Source organism: Nerophis ophidion, linkage group LG17 (assembly GCF_033978795.1).
Source record: "Nerophis ophidion isolate RoL-2023_Sa linkage group LG17, RoL_Noph_v1.0, whole genome shotgun sequence".
Classification (NCBI taxonomy): domain Eukaryota; kingdom Metazoa; phylum Chordata; class Actinopteri; order Syngnathiformes; family Syngnathidae; genus Nerophis; species Nerophis ophidion.
The window spans coordinates 42,682,870-42,700,849 of NC_084627.1; the positions used below are offsets into that span (position 1 = coordinate 42,682,870).

The following is a 17,980-nucleotide window of genomic DNA, read 5'->3' on the forward strand; positions in this document are numbered from 1 at the left end:
AGGCAAACACACTAACCCCTCTGCCACCGTGAAGTATTTTTAACCCAAATAGGTGAAATTACACAATCTCCCACAGCACACCAGACTGTATAGTGTGCTGCGGCACAGTGGTTGAGAAACACTGCTCTAACAGTCCACTTTACACCTGCACTTCATTATTTCATGGGGGGTGCAGCTTGTCTAATATTTCTTGATTGGTTAAAGCATTGTTTCCAGGAAGCTGGATAGAAATCAAAACATTTAAATGAAGTGAAACTAAGTTAGCAGTTGCATTATTTTAATATTGTCAGGCCTGTTTGGTCAGACGGATTCAAACTCTTTCTCCCAGGCCAAGTGTCTCTCCATCAGGCCGCGGGCCGATGGTTTGGTGTGGGCGAGGACTTCCAAGAAGTCCTGCGTGACCACGGTTTCCAGCCTGATGGCGGGCATGCCTGTGTCTCCTGTGGAGGAAGTCCACTTCCAGTCAGTGCATTCCAGAAACTGTCTTTTACTTCTACATTAGGTCCAGAATGAGTTGAATGTACATATAGTGCATCTGGAAAGTATTCACAACGCTTCACTTTTTCCAAATTTTTTATGTTACAGCATTAATCCCAAATTGAATAAAATAATTTTTGTCCTCATAATTCGACAGACAATGAGCTATATTGATTATGTGAGTTTTGCAAATGTATTAAAACTATTTAAAAAAACAACATGTACATTAATATTCACAGCTTTTGATCAATACCTTGTTGATGAATTGGCAGCAATAAGGGCCTCGAGTCTTTTTGAATATGATGCCACACGCTTGGCACACCTATTTGTGGGCAGTTTACCATTCCTTTTGATGCAGCACCTCTCAATTGTTGGTGTTTATCCAGAATGTCTCTGGATGATATTGTCATGATAAGGTTTGTCTTCAGAACTAAAATGAATGTATTCCATTGTGGAATTAGGCTAATTTGCAATGCAGTGTGGCGCCAACATGCAGCACAGTGTAGATATATATATGGATGTTTTTGAATGCATCCTACGAGTGTCTGGTCCTACCGTCCTGATACGATTCCAGAGCCGCAAAGATTTTGCGCACTTGTCTCATGGCGGCCTCCTTACACACCAATCTGATGTCAGATCCGGAGTAGCCGTCCATCTCCTGCGGGACAAACGCCGCTTTATGATAATGTTTCAGTACGCTAGGCCAGTATTTTTCAACCTTTTTTGAGCCAAGGCACATTTTTTTTTCATAGAAAAAATGCAAAGGCACACCACCAACAGAAAATTAAACTCAGTAGCCGATATTGACCATAAAATGTTGTCGCAATTGTTGGATATGACTTTAAAGCATAAGGAAGCATGCATCACTAAAGCTCTTGTCTCAAAGTAGGTGTACTGTCACCACCTGTCACATCACACCCTGACTTATCTGGACTTTTTTGCTCTTTTCCTTCTTCTCTTGCGCTCCTATTTTGGTGCCTTTTTCTCTTTTTTTGGTATTTTCCTGTAGCAGTTTCATGTGTTCCTTTGAGCGATATTTCCCGCTTCTACTTTGTTTTAGCAATCAAAAATATTTCAGTTGTTTTTATCCTTCTTTGTGGGGACATTGTTGATTGTCATGTCATGTTCGGATGTACATTGTGGACGCCGTCTTTGCTCCACAGTAAGTCTTTGCTGTCGTCCAGCATTCTGTTTTTGTTGACTTTGTACCCAGTTCAGTTTTAGTTTTGATCTGCATAGCCTACCCTAAGCTTCAATGCTTTTTGTTTATTTTTGGTTTAAGCATTTGACACCTTTTTACCTTCACTCTGCCTCCCGCTGTTTCTGACTTTTACAAAACAATTAGCTAGCAGCTGCCACCTACTGATATGGAAGAGTATTACATGGTTACTCTGCCGAGCTCTAGACAGCACCGACACTCAACAACAACACATCATGGCGGCATGGCGTAGCGGGTACCGCGGCCGTGGTAGAAACCTGAAGGTTGCAGGTTTGCTTCCCACCTATTGACATCCAAATCGCTGCCGTTGTGTCCTTGGGCAGGACACTTCACCCTTTGCCCCCGGTGCCGCTCACACTGGTGAATGAATGATGAATGAATGATTGGTGGTGGTCGGAGGGGCCGTAGGCGCAAACTGGCAGCCACGCTTCCGTCAGTCTACCCCAGGGCAGCTGTGGCTACAGATGTAGCTTACTACCACCAGGTGTGAATGAATGATGGGTTCCCACTTCTCTGTGAGCGCTTTGAGTATCTAACAATAGAAAAGTGCGATATAAATCTAATCCATTATTATTATTATTATTTGCAGACTATAATTACTGGTTTGCTAAAAATATTTCTAACCCAAATAGGTGAAATTACATAATCTCCCACGGCACACCAGACTGTATCGTGTGCTGCGGCACAGTGGTTGCTAAGTGAAGATGAGTAAGCAAACCTTGCCGAGTCGCTGGTAGTCCAGGTCAGCGTGGAGCTGCACCTCCCCTGTGCTGTTGACAGCAGGCAGCCAGTGAGAGATCATAGCTTGGCGGGCGAGTGCAGGAGGAAGACCGACAAGAATCCTCTTTTCCAGTCTCCTTAACATCCCGTGGTCCAGTTCCCTGAGGGAGGCACGCTTTCTCGTCAATCACTTTTAATCCATTTGAAAATAATACAATCATATCTGTTTTGTCCATATGCTGGGAAAGGCTACACATACAGGTGCTGTTCATATTATTAGAATATCATGAAAAAGTTGATTTATTTCAGTAATTATATTCAGAACGTGAAACTTACATATTATATCAATTCATTACACACATAGTGATATATTTGAAATGTTTATTTCTTTAAATTTTGATGATTAGTACTGACAATTACTGAAAATCCCAAATTCAGTATCTCAGAAAATTTGAATATTAGTTACGACTAGTACCAACAAATATTTTTTAGAAATGTGGGCCAACTGAAAAGTATGAACATGGAAAGTTTCAGCATGTACGGCAATCAATACTTAGTTGCAGCTCCTTTTGCCTGAATTGCTGCAGCAATACGGCGTGGCTTGGAGTCCACCAGTCTGTTGCACTCCTCAGGTGTTATGAGAGCCCAGGTTGCTTTAATAGTGGCCTTCAGCTCTTCAGCATCGTTGGGTCTGGCATCTCGCATCTTCCGCTTCACAATACCCACAGGTTTTCTATGGGGTTAAGGTCAGGTGAGTTTGCAGGCCAATCAAGAACAGGGATACCATGGTCCTTAAACCAGGTACTGGTAGATTTGGCACTGTGTGCAGGTGCCAAGTCATGTTGGAAAATGAAATCTTCACCTCCATAAAATTGGTCCGCGGCAGGCAGCATAAAGTGTTCTAAAACTTCCTGGTAGACTGCTGCATTGACTGTAGACCTCAGGAAACACAGTGGACCAACACCAGCAGATGACATGGCACCCCAGACCATTACCGATTGTGGAAATTTGACACTGGACTTCAGGCAACGTGGATTCTGTGCCTCTCCTGTCTTCCTCCAGACTCTGGGACCTTGATTTCCAAAGAAGATACAAAATTTACTTTCATCTGAAAACATAACTTTGGACCACTCAGCAGCAGTCCAGTCCTTTTTGTCTTGAGCCCAGGCGAGACGCTTTTGACGTTGTCTCTTCTTCAAGGAATGTGACAGCTGAAACCCATATCTTGCATACGTCGGTGCGTGGTGGTTCTTGAAGCTCTGACTCCAGCTGCAGTCCACTCTTTGTGGATCTCCCCCAAATTTTAGAATCTGTTTTGTTTGACAATCCTCTCCAGGGCGCGGTTATCCCTCGTGCTTGTACGCTTTTTTTCTACCACATCTTTGTCTTCCCTTCGCCTCTCTATTAATGTGCTTGGACACAGAGCTCTGGGAACATCCAACCTCTTTGGCAATGACCTTTTGTGTCTTGCCCTCCTTCTTTAAAGTATCAATGGTCATCTTTTGGACAGTTGTCAAGTCAGCAGTCTTCCCCATGATTGTGTGTCATACAGAATCAAAACAAAAGACCATTTAAAGGCTTTTCCAGGTGTTTTGAGTTAGTTAGCTAATTAGAGTGTGGCACCAGGTGTCTTCAATATCTGACCTTTTCACCATATTTTCTGAGATGTTCAATTTAGGGTTTTCATTGGTTGTCAGCTATAATCATCTCCTTTTTGGCAAAAAACACTTGAAATGTATCAGTCTGTTGGGAATGAATGTATACATTCTACAAGTTTGACTTTCTAAATGGAATTAATGAAATAAATCAACTTTTTCATGATATTCTAATAATGTGACCAGCACCTGTAGTAGGATGTAAGGTTTCAGTTTGTGTTACCAAGGCAGATTGGATGCTGCCAGTACAAAAACCAGGTCCTCAGACCTGGCCAGTCCATCCATCTGAACCAGGAGCTCTGTCTTCATTCTGCGACTGCCCTCATGCTCGCCCCTAGAAACACAGAGCAGTGCAACCATCTTTAATGCAACCTTGAGACACCTCACCATGCTAAGTGGCTACATGCTAATGTCAGCTATTGGTCACGAGTTACATTTGTGCGGTCACATTTGGATATTTTCCATGACTGTGTCAGATCATAGTGATGCACCCTGTGATAAATACTTCATATTTGAAGTTAAATTGCTGACATGAATGGACTTCAGCACGATAATTTTAATGTTTTGACCTTCACCTGCATTAACTGTTTAAACTGTTTCATGGAACCCACATTGTGTTGCTTCCTCTCTGGCTCATTACTGACTCCAGCTCATCCAGGAAAATGGTGGAGGGAGCATGGTATCGGGCCAGCTCGAATAGAACCTGCAAGAAAAGAAAAAAAAACACATGGGCCAATGCATTAGGTACACCTGCTGTCTTATGCAGGGGTGTCAAGCTCAGTTGAGGTCAGGAACAACTATTCCCAAGTGGGCTGGTCTGGTAAAATCACGGCATGAAAACCTCAAATTAAAGACAACTTTTCTTTGTTTTACTTTGGCCAAAAATAGAAGATTTAAAAAAAATATCACAAATAATCCTCTTGACAAAACGCTGAGGAAAATTCTGAAGACAAAAATGGTGTCAGTTTCCAAAACACAAGAAAGGATCCAATGAACTCAGACTTTGTCTCAGTGTATCTACAAAGCCAACACACTAAGTCACTGCTTAGCTGGAATTGAACAAAATTCCAAATGAATAAAAGCTCCTCTTGGTATCAAATACCACTTTTGTCATTTCCACTTAATAATCCTGAGCTAACTCTACAAACAATTCAAGAGGGTTGAGTTACACTCCGTGTCCACTTTTCGTCTTTTGACAGACATTTGGGTGCAATGATATGTTGGAAGCAGAGGAATTAAAAGAGCAGGTTTTATGTTTCATTTGGGTGGAGAGGGAGGAGCTTAACTACATACATCTTGCTTGACCTCGCTATGAACTGTTTGCTTACCTAACAGAATTACTATTGGAACATCCAGTGGACACATTTAGAACTGCACTTTCTTTCATATCATTTGCAGCTCATTTTTATACATCGTAAAGTCATTACGCGGACCGCGGGCCCTACGTTTGACACCCCTGCTCTAATGTAGTCCAATGCATGAGCTATGACCTCCTTTGCAAGGATTATAAATTGTATTTATGTCACAATGTTGTTGTGTGTACTTGTGGCGCTGGGCGATATATCGCGGGTTTGTCTCTGTGCGATGTAGACAATGACTATATGGTGATATTGGAGTATACGTTCTCACGCAGTTGCTGTTAGCTGCGGGCATTACACTATATGCGTTTCCCACTATTTCTTGTCTCTGCTCACAGAGACGTAAAACAAGCGCACCTTCTTACATACGTCACATACTGTCGCTCGTGCAACGTCATACGCCCTCGCCGAGCAGAGAGGTAGAGGAATGGGTAACATTAGCTGTGATGCTAGTGGTGTGGTGCAAGTGGTAATATGAGAGAAAGAAGGTGCAAATCTGGTAAAAAAAACAAGAAATAATTAATTCCCAAGAAAAACAGCAGGGGGCCCATCTGGCGGTGGTTTTGCTTCAAGCGGGAAGATGTTGAACAGACAACCGTAATTTGTCAAGTGTGCGGCAAAAACGTTGCTACAAAAAGTAGCACCACTGCTAATTTACAATCTACGATGCTGATCCGACTCCGCTTGGGATGGTTTCCTGTGGACGGGACTCGCGCTGCTGTCTTGGATCCGCTTTGAACTGAACTCTCGCGGCTGTGTTGGAGCCACTATGGATTGAACTTTCACAGTATCATGTTAGACCCGCTCGACATCCATTGCTTTCGGTCCCCTAGAGGGGGGGGTTGCCCACATTTGAGGTCCTCTCCAAGGTTTTCACATAGTCATCATTGTCACTGGCGTCCCACTGCGTGTGAATTCTCCTTGCCCACTGGGTGTGAGTTCTTCTGAGGATATCGTAGTCATATATATATTTTTTTCCTTGCCCCTATATGTGGGCCTACCGAGGATGTCGTAGTGGTTTGTGTTGTGGTTTGTGCAGCCCTTTGAGACACTAGTGATTTAGGGCTATATAAGTAAACATTGATTGATTGATATAAATAAACATTGATTGATTGATTGATAATTTGTAACATCATTTGAAGTCACCCGCTAGACAATAAGGAGTGCTTGAAACCCTGCATGTCAACATCTCCGGCCGGTGCCACACCCAACAAAATGCCGAAGTAGCCATTTCCAGATCAATATGAAAGAAATAGTCAGCAACAGAAGGAGATAATGTCCAAAGGAACCTACCACACAGTGAAGGACATACAATATCTAATTTCCTATTGTGCAGCTCATTTTTATTGGACAGTTATTGAAATATCTTGTGTGACATCATGCACAAAAGTGCACTTTATTTGTAGTGGCGCTCTGTACAAAAAGTGCACTTTAATTTAGTGTTGTTTTGATATGTCATCTTAGTGACATCATGCACAAAAGAGCACTAATAGCTTGTTTTAAAATGTCTGTGACAATCTTGCACTTTCTGTTTTGGAATTGACATCAATGTTTGTGCCACTGCTTAATAACTGTTTAATAAATACACTTTTAGTTGTGATTTCATTCTCTCCATGAAAGTTTAAAAGGAGCATATGTTAATACAGTATGAAACGGAATGTTTTAATATAGACACATAGAATTATCATACTGCTGTGTTTATACAGTGGGGCAAAAAATAATTTAGTCAGCCACAGATTGTGCAAGTTCTCCCACTTAAAATGATGACAGAGGTCTGTAATTTTCATCATAGGTACACTTCCACTGTGAGAGACAGAATGTGAGAAAAAAAATCATGGATTTCACATTGTAGGAATTTTAAAGAATTTATTTGTAAATTATGGTGGAAAATAAGTATTTGGTCAACCATTGAAAGCTCTCACTGATGGAAGGAGGTTTTGGCTCAAAATCTCACGATACATGGCCCCATTCATTCTTTCCTTAACACGGATCAATCGTCCTGTCCTCTTAGCAGAAAAACTGCCCCAAATCATGATGTTTCCACCTCCATGCTTCACAGTAGGTTTGGTGTTCTTGGGATGCAACTCAGTATTCTTCTTCCTCCAAACACGACGAGTTGAGTTTATACCAAAAAGTTCTATTTTGGTTTCATCTGACCACATGACATTACCCCAATCCTCTGCTGTATTTTTCATGTATCCATTTTGGGATAAACTCAACTCATCGTGTTTGGAGGAAGAAGATTACTGATTTGCATCCCAAGAACACCATACCTACTGTTAAGCATGGTGGTGGAAACATCATGCTTTGGGGCTGTTTTTCTGCTAAGGGGACAGGACGATTGATCCGTGTTAAGGAAAGAATGAATGGGGCCATGTATCGTGAGATTTTGAGCCAAAACCTTCTTCCATCAGTGAGAGCTTTAAATGGCTGACCAAATACTTATTATCCACCATAATTTACAAATAAATTCTTTAAAATTCCTACAATATGAATTCCTGGATGATTTTTTTCTCACATTCTGTCTCTCACGGTTGAAGTGTACCTATGATGAAAATTACAGACTTCTATCATCTTTTTAAGTGGGAGAACTTGCACAATCGGTGGCTGACTAAATACTTTTTTGCCCCACTGTATAATCACAGCAGTATGATAATTCTATGTGTCTATATTAAAACATTCCTTTTCATACTGCATTAATATATGCTCCTTTAAAACTTTCATGCAGAAAGAAAAATCACAACTAAAAGTGTATTTACTTATTTTCCACCATAATTTACAAATAAATTCTTTAAAATTCCTACAAGGTGAATTCCTGGATTTTTTTTTTTCACATTCTGTCTCTCACAGTTGAAGTGTACCTATGATGAAAATTACAGACCTCTGTCATCATTTTAAGTCAGAGAACTTGCACAATCGGTGGCTGACTAAATACTTTTTTGCCCCACTGTATGCATCAAGTGTTCATTCAAGGCCAAGGCAAAAAATTTAGATATATATGAAGTATGGTGACATGGCCTAAAAATATCCAGATATTAATAAAAGGCCATATCGCCCAGCCCTATGTACTTGTATACATGGTAATGTTAGGACTGACTGCAGTTCTCCACCACACTAATAACATTGTTAACTTTGCCAGTACACCTATTGTACTGGTGCACCTCATGTCGTGTCCACTGGAGGACAGACTTACCCTGACCAGTTTTTCGGAGTCCCCTCGCCACTTGCTCACTATGCTGGACGCCGAGATGTTGAAGAAGGTCGTCTTGCACTCGGTGGCCACGGCTTTGGCCAGCAGGGTCTTGCCTGTACCTGTGAGCAGGAGGCCAAAGGTCAACAGGTGGTTGGGTGACCGGCAGGGAAATGGTGTCGTTACCCGGGGGGCCGTAAAGTAGCAAGCCCTTCCAGGGAGAGAGGATGCCCGTGAAGAGCTGCGGGTACTGTAGCATTTAAAAAAAACAAAAAAAACATTTGGCATAACTTTCCATCTGCTAGAAAATCACACACAAAAAAACGGATCTAAGCCTGATGCATGAGTGGGGGGAGGTCATGGCTGGCACATACATTAGTATGAATCTTAGGTGATGAACACGGGCTAGCCTGATGTATGGCTTGGTGGAGGTCATGGCTGGCACGTACATTAGTATGAATCTTATGTGATGAACACGGGCCGGGTGGGATCAGCAAGTGACCTTATACCCCAGAGAATGAATAATAATGAAGACAGGATGTTATTGAATAAAAAGAGAGGTGCAGGGAGGCAGATGGAGGCATCCGTCCTCATCTGGGTGTGTAAATGTCACCGGGATGCAGAGCGCCTGATTGGATGTCATCACATCCATCAGGAGCTCGGACGAGATGACATCTGGATGTAAAAGTCCACATGAAGCGCCCGCCGTGTTGCCATATTATCCCACTTATAGATTTCATGTCAGCCTGACCTGACCCCCGGCTCTTTAAGGGAGATGTATTCAGAATCGAAGAAGGGCGAGCCGTGCTGAAATAGTGGGCACACCTTAATGGGGTAGACCACCGCCTCCTTGACTAATCGCTTTGCGTCCTCCAGGCCAATGATGTCCTCCCAGCGCACGTTGGGGTTGTGCAAATAGATGTCCTTTGTGGGCAACACACACACACACACACACACACACACACACAGGTGTCCTTTAGTGTCAAATATCCAATAAGGGAAACACATAAGTCTTCATTCATACAAAACATCAATTCCCTCACGACAAAGCACTTTACTGCGCTCTAGTGGACAACTAGTGGTATGACAGTTCTAAGGTGCTTTTGCCAGGGTTTATTTTTTATTTTTTGATTGATTGATACTTTTATTAGTAGATTGCACAGTTCAGTACATATTCCGTATAATTGACCACTAAATGGTAACACCCGGATACGTTTTTCAACTTGTTTAAGTCGGGGTCAACGTTAATCAATTCTTCAATTTATTTCCCCTTCATAGACAACTCATCAATACATTTTCAAGACTTTTCAGCTCTTTTGCAACTGCATGATTACATCTAAAATATATATAATGTAGAGAATATTATGTTTACCTTATGCAACTACATGATTACATCTAAACTATATATATTATATAGAGGCTATTATTTTGTACTTTATGCAACTACATGATTACTTTTAAATATATACATTATATAGAGGCTATTATATTATTGCATTCACTTATATGGACCAAGAAACAGTATTTGGTAATGAATTACAATAACATATGTGTCAGTCTTCACTATAAAGCAGTAAAATTGTGATTTCTCCTTGCCAATCAGCAAAAGATATGTGAAGTGAATTATATTTATATAGCGCTTTTCTCAAGTGACTCAAAACGCTTTACATAGTGACACCCAATATCTAAGTTACATTTAAACCAGTGTGGGTGGCACTGGGAGCAGGTGGGTAAAGTGTCTTGCCCAAGGACACAACGGGAGTGACTAGGATGGCGCAAGCGGGAATCGAACCTGCAACCCTCAAGTTGCTGGCACGGCCACTCTACCAACCGAGCTATGCCGCCCCATAGTTAAGACAAAATATACTTTAATAGAACAATATGTATATTGTGAATTTTACACAGGTATGTCATTATTATGAATATAAAGATATTATAGAGACAAAGTTGAAATGATATATTACACACATACAGAATATTATTTTTTGTTTTTATGTATTTTACATATTGAGCTTCAATAATCTACATAATTGCATTCTATTATTTGCATACATTATTTCAACTCAATGTAAATTTCTTTATATAAAATAAATATAAAAAATAAATAATACATGTAAAATAAAAGGATGATTTTTTGAAACCATACTAATAATTTCTAGTCACTTTATACATTTCATATCATGTCACTTGACAGTAGCCTGTCTCGTGTACATTGCTACGATATTTAAAATCACTCACAAACACTAAAACCCTCATCAACTTGCACCCGAGATGCAGGACATTCTCATCAAATAATATTTATACTTCTGAGCGTTTGTATTTTGTACCTTACTGATGATTGTGGCGAGTTCTTTCATCTCGCCGCTCATTCCTGGAAAGCCACTGAGGGGCTTCAGCAGACGCTCCTGCATGGGATGAAAACACCATTCATCACAATTATTACTAAAGGCAAAAAGTAAACGGGTTTTCTATGATATGCTGTGATCAGCATTGTACTAGAATTATTCCTCGGTTAGATTTGCTTGAATGAGTGACTCGAGTGTCATTACCACGTGCTCCAAGTCCCCTTCAGCTCCCGTGCTGTCAATCATCTGACCCTACAACACAAAATAATATAGGAAGTATGTATTTAGATCATTTAGAGGAGCTTTGAAGAAATATGTAACATGAAACACACCCAATTTGAGACATGGTGTATGTGACACCAATCTGATGTAGGTCAACATATGAACAAAGCTTTGTGGTGACAGTAAATTAGTGTAATAATATATATGAATATATCTCAATCATCCATCCATCTACTGCTTAATGTGTTATTTTATTTTGACAATACTGTATAATAGACCACGCCCACAGAGCAGAACATCGGTAAAAAAGCTCAAGATTACAGCAGAGTTTTAGGAGATTAACGAAGCAAAATATGTTTAACGGCAGAACGGTGGATAGTGAGTGTGCCTCACAATAAGAAGGTCCTAGGTTCGATCCCCGAGCTCGGGGTCTTTGTGTGTGGATATTCCATGTTCTCCTCGTGACTGCGTGGGCTTCCTCCCACCTCCAAAGACATGCACCTGGGGATAAGCCCCTCCCACCTCAAAAAGACATACATCTGGGGATAGGCTCCTCCCACCTCCAAAGATATGCACCTGGGGATAAGTTGATTGGCAACACTAAATGGTCCCTAGTGTGTGAATGTTGTCTGTCTATCTGTGTTGGCCCTGTGATGAGGTGGCGACTTGTCCAGGATGTACACCGCCTTTTGCCCAAATGCAGCTGAGATAGGCTCCAGTGAACCCCCGTGACCCCCAAAAAAGGGACAAGCGGTAGGAAATGGATGGATGGATGAATGTATACAAACACAATATGATACATAAGATAATCAAACATTTCTCATTTTACTTTTCATGTTCTATGAAAAGTAGAAATAATCAAGAATTGAAAAAATTGGGGATTCAAAAACAAAAAAACTGATATCATGATTTGGCAGAAAGCAAACAATGAAAGACTACCCCAGGGCAGCTGTGGCTACAAATGTAGCTTACCACCATCAGGTGTGAATGAATGATGGCTTCCCACTCCGTGAGCGCTTTGAGTATATAGTAATAGAAAAGCGCAATATAAATCTAATCCATTATTAATATTATTATAAGACAAGCATAAGGCACTAACTTTTTACTCTTTAGTGTGTGATGCCATTATGACACTTATTTTATTATAATATACAACATTATTATAAATATAAATATTTTATAAGAAAAAACAATAAACACATTCTCTTGTTGTATACAAAATATTTGATTATTTATAAAACTATTACACATAGTACGCCCAATACAAAGTTAGTGGTACTTCCTAATTGAAGAATAGCGTTAAAGAAAAAATACTATAATTAATAATAGTAACATATTTGGGTATTTTATATAATAAATATTAACTGCATGTGCAAATAAAGGCCGCCCCAAATTAATGCTAAAGAGACACCTTGTAGCCTATATAGGAAATACAATATTTTCAATGGCCTACTTCTGAGATGTCTTGGTTTCTTGCATTGAAGAAAGAGAGTGCAGTCGACCAAGTCAAACTCCTTTTGTGTTAAACATATTTGGCCAATAGGCTTCACGGTGGCAGAGGGGCTAGTGCGTCTGCCCCACAATATGAAGGTCCTGCAGTCCTGGGTTCAAATCCAGGCTCGGGATCTTTCTGTGTGGAGTTTGCATGTCCTCCCCGTGAATGTGTGGGTTCCCTCCGGGTACTCCGGCTTCCTCCCACTTCCAAAGACATGCACCTGGGGATAGGTTGATTGGCAACACTAAATTGGCCCTAGTGTGTGAATGTGAGTGTGAATGTTGTCTGTCTATCTGTGTTGGCCCTGCGATGAGGTGGCGACTTATCCAGGGTGTACATCGCCTTCCGCCCGATTGTAGCTGAGATAGGCGCCAGCACCCCCTGCGACCCCAACAGGGAATAAGCGTTAGGAAATGGATGGATGGGATATTTGGCCAATAATTATTGATTGATTGATATATTTTTATTTCAAATAAATTATCTTTTCAAATTACTTTCAGGCTATAAATATAAAATGTTATATTTACACTTTAGAAAGAGGTTCCGTAGCCTCCAGGTTCTGTAACAGTTTCTTCCCTCAGGCCGTAAGACTCTTGAACGCATCAAAATAATCCCCTCAATTCCCCCCAAAAATGGATGAATGGCTGGAATATAAAGACAATATAACATACATCCATAAACGTGGATGCATATGCAAAAGTGCAAGATATTTATCTGTACATTTATCTATATCTCTACCTTATTTCTATTTTATCCTGCATTACAACCTGCTAATGCAACGACATTTTGTTTGTAAAATTCAAATTTGAATGACAATAAAAGGAAGTCTAAGTTATATATCACCTTTCTGGTTATGGCCGTCCCACCATGAGCGATGGGGCAAACACTCAGACCAAATTCTGTGGACTCCAGAGGACAAGGTGGTGCATCCCCCTATGATTCAAAAACACAAGGCTTTCAGTAATATTCATGTTATAGTCATTTATTTCCATATATTCGACTGTACATTGGCCACATTCCCTCTCGCTCCTCCAGAGGTCGTCGTCTGGATTTTGGGGAGAGGCCTCACAGCTGAACAAGGTGCCCTAGAGCGCCACACATACATGACAAAACAGATTTGATGTCATAGCACAGAACATTCTGCATACAAACAAATGAAACTCACCTCTTTTTACCAACACTTCTTATATTTCTTTCACCTGAACAGAAACAGACATGTGAGTTATGACGTGACATCGCGGCTGTTGTTGGGACGTCACCTGCTTCTGACACTCTCTTGATGAGTTTGGGATACTTCTGGAACTTGACAAAATGGTAGCTCTCGTACTCCATCAGCACCATCTCCAAATCGATGTTGTCGCAAACTTCAAACTTCTTCACGCCGCCGTTCATCTCCTGGTCCAAGGCCAGGGCTGCGGCCACGTAGCTGGATGTGGATGGATGCACGTGAACGTGTGAAATGCCACTTTGTGTCACTTTAAATGTTTACTGCCTTTCATACTGACCCTTGCCCCATCAGGTGTTGGTAGATGAGGACTAGGAGGCTCTTCTTCCTCATCTCAATCCTCATCTCATCCTATTATAAAACACAAATACAAAATTTAAATTTTACATATGTATATATATATATATATATATATATATATATATATATATATGTACATACAGTGGGGCAAAAAAGTATTTAGTCAGCCACAGATTGTGCAAGTTCTCCCACTTAAAATTATGACAGAGCTTTGTAATTTTCATCATAGGTACACTTCAACTGTGAGAGACAGAATGTAAAAAAAAATCAAGGAATTCACATTGTAGAAATTTTAAATAATTTATTTGTAAATTGTGGTGGAAAATAAGTATTTGGTCAACCATTCAAAGCTCTCACTGATGGAAGGAGGTTTTGGCTCAAAGTCTCACGATACATGGCCCCATTCATTCTTTCCTTAACACGGATCAATCGTCCTGTCCCCTTAGCAGAAAAACAGCCCCAAAGCATGATGTTTCCACTCCCATGCTTTACAGTAGGTGTGGTGTTCTTGGGATGCAACTGAGTATTCTTCTTCCTCCAAACACGAGGAGTTGAGTTTATACCACAATGGATACATGGATGATACAGCAGAGGATTGGGAGAATATCATGTGGTCAGATGAAACCAAAATATAACTTTTTGGTATAAACTCAACTCGGGTTGGGTTGGCCACATATGCGGTCCTCTCCAAGCTTTCTAATAGTCATCATTGTCATTGTGACCGACGTCCCACCGGGGTGAGTTTTCCTTGCCCTTATCTGGGCTCTACCGAGGATGTCGTTGTGGTTTGTGCAGCCCTTTGAGACACTGGTGATTTAAAGGCCTACTGACACCCACTACTACCGACCACGCAGTCTGATAGTTTATATATCAATGATGAAATATTAACATTGCAACACATGCCAATATGGCCGGTTTTGTTTACTAAATTACAATGTTAAATTTCCCGTAGGGGTTTCCTGTTGAAAACGTCGCGGAATGATGACGCGGAAAGATGACGCGTATGATGATGCGTGTTTGTGACGTTAGTGGTTGTAGCGGACATATTAGCCCAGCACCACACACGGCTAAAAGTCGTCTCTTTTCATCGCATAATTACACAGTAATTTGGACATCTGTGTTGCTGAATCTTTTGCAATTTGTTCAATTAATAATGTAGACTATTAAGAAGAATGCTGTTGGTGGAAAGGCGGTGGATTGCAGCTGCCTTTAGCACCGAAACACAGCCGGTGTTTCTTTGTTTGTTGTGAAGCTAAAACACAGAGCGGTCAAGCAAACATGTTTCTCTACGTCAACCAGCAAGTTTTTGGATGGGAAAATTGTGATATTAAGTCGGCTCTTACCGGAGACTTGAGTGGATTATGCGACCTTTTCCTGTAGCTGTCAAAAAGGCAGCTGTGATCTTGGCTCCTCCATTGGCTTCTCTAAGAGACACTTGCGTTCACCGCAGCGCTCCGACTTTTAGGTATGACTTTATAATCTCACTAAAACCCTATTAACAAAATAAGCAGATAAGGGATTTTCCAGAATTATCCCAGCAAATGTGTCTAATAACATCTGAATCGCTCACACTGCCGTCGCCTGGAGCCTTCGCCTTTTTTTTTTTTTTAGTGCTTCACTCTAACTTTCCTCATCCACACATCTTTCATCCTCGCTCAAATTTTTGGGGAACTCGTCGCTTTCTTGGTCTGAATCGCACTTGCTGCTGGTGGCTAAAATTATAAACAATGTGAGGATTTGAAGAGTTCTACAACCGGTAACGTCACGCGCACATCGTCTGCTACTTCCAGTACAGGCAAGGCTTTTTTATTAGCGACCAAAAGTTGCAAACTTTATGGTCCATGTTCTCTACTAAATTCTTTCAGCAAAAATATGGCAATATCACGAAATAATCGAGTATGACACATAGAATGGACCCGCTATCCCCGTTTAAATAAGAACATCTCATTTCAGTAGTATGTAAATAAACACTGATTGATTGATTGATTGATTGATTGATAATAGCTGTAAAAGGTGGACGCACATCACATTGAAGCCTTTGGGTTAGGAACGGGTTGGCACTTCAAGTTCATATGTGAGTCAAGGAAGGTGAACAAATACTTTTGGCAACATAGTCTATATATTTAAAAATAACTATTGTGAAAACAGTCCCTCCTGCATGTGACACTAACTGCCGCTAGAGGGAGACACACTACCATAAATGGCGCGTACGGACCCGGGTAACCATAGCAACGAGTAGACGCCATTACCGTAGTATTTTCCTCAACTCATTTAACTGTTTTACGTGAAAAATACGAAATACATGAAGCAAGATGTAATTACGTTTATTCATATTAATGTATTAACATAATATACTCCAATAATTACAGCATTCACCGTCGTGTGGTCATTAGCTGACGGACATTAGCATAAAGACAACATTAAAACCGCTTCGTAAATGAGATGTAATTCACTCACCGCCTCTCGGGCTTGATGTGCCGTTTTTATAGCTGTGTAAGATAGTTCCATTTTTTCTCAATATATTATTGTTATTAAGGTATTTATTCACATATGTAAGGTGGCGTCTGTTCGACGAATGTTCTCTCCCTTCGCGTGCCTGAGTGGGGATTTGTCCATCAGGACTTGCCGTAGTGCCACTTCCTGTTTATACTTTTTTTTTTTAATATATATTTTTTTATTGGACAACAAACATACATTTATAATTCACACAAAAGTCAAGTCACCTTCAACATCAAGGAAAGAAAACAATTTAATGCTGATTAAAAGTTATGATGCACCTGGGGATAGGTTGATTGGCAACACTAAATGGTCCCTAGTGTGTGAATGTGAGTGTGAATGTTGTCTATCTGTGTTGGCCCTGCGATGAGGTGGCGACTTGTCCAGGGTGTACGCCGCCTTCCGCCCGATTGTAGCTGAGATAGGCACCAGCGCCCCACGAGACCCCAAAGGGAATAAGCGGTGGTAAATGGATGGATAAAAGTTATGATCCATCCATCCATTTCCTACTGCTTGTCTCTATCGGGTCGCAGGCTGTCTCTTAGTATTATGCAGTGGTCTGTGGAGCCACACTAGTAGTTTAGTTTGTTTTAGTGCTACTTTTGCATTTGATCTCTTAATATTGTACAATGCATGTAAAGTTAGGGCAGGGCTATTTCTACTACATAATAAAGACAACGCAGCTTCAAGAGTCCGAAGGCTCTGGGGCTGGACATCAAAAATGCGGATGTTTCACCAGGAAAGTGCCTGGGCAGGTTACTGTATATACCTTTAAGACTTTGTTTACTTAATTAAAAAGTATACACACTGCACTTGCAATAGATTGATTATTCTGCCCTCACTATTCAATTCCAGCATGTGCAGCTAGTTAACAGTATGAAGAAACAGAAGCTCCAGAAGTTTGATTCCTCAACTAAACTTTTGGAGCATCTGTTTCTTCATACTTCATTACAATCCTTATTATTTCTAAACACTTCTTCCTTCATTTTGGATTATAGACTGAAAATATAAACATAAAGTAAACATTTCTAAAGCATAGAGTCCATTGCGCATTTTGCATAATGTCCTTTGTGTATTTTACATGAATAAAATAGAATATTTAGTGTCAATACATGTTTACACATAAAGAAATTCAACATCTACAGGACATTATATATTGCACACAATAAGTGACTCATCACAATTAAACCAAAGGTGAGGCGTTATCACCCCTTACTGGTCAAATTTAGCACATACACGTATTAAACGTTGCTCTAAATAAAAACACGACCACAAATA

The 17,980-nt window shown here is 40.6% G+C and overlaps 1 protein-coding gene across 1 annotated transcript; it reads right to left on the bottom strand.

Annotated features, from left to right (window-relative positions):
* Positions 1-260: 260 nt before the first annotated feature.
* katnal2 (katanin p60 subunit A-like 2) lies at positions 261-16,818 on the bottom strand. The gene is made up of 16 exons (XM_061876992.1): positions 16,664-16,818; positions 14,187-14,257; positions 13,941-14,107; positions 13,847-13,880; positions 13,688-13,766; positions 13,525-13,614; positions 11,169-11,216; positions 10,947-11,024; positions 9,445-9,543; positions 8,806-8,869; positions 8,623-8,741; positions 4,683-4,774; positions 4,295-4,405; positions 2,415-2,577; positions 1,033-1,135; positions 261-440 (listed from the first exon to the last, which is right to left on the bottom strand). The coding sequence occupies exons 1-16, from the start codon at positions 16,712-16,714 to the stop codon at positions 301-303; spliced, it is 1,509 nt and encodes a 502-aa protein (XP_061732976.1). The 5' UTR covers positions 16,715-16,818; the 3' UTR covers positions 261-300.
* Between the last annotated feature and the right edge of the window lie 1,162 nt (positions 16,819-17,980).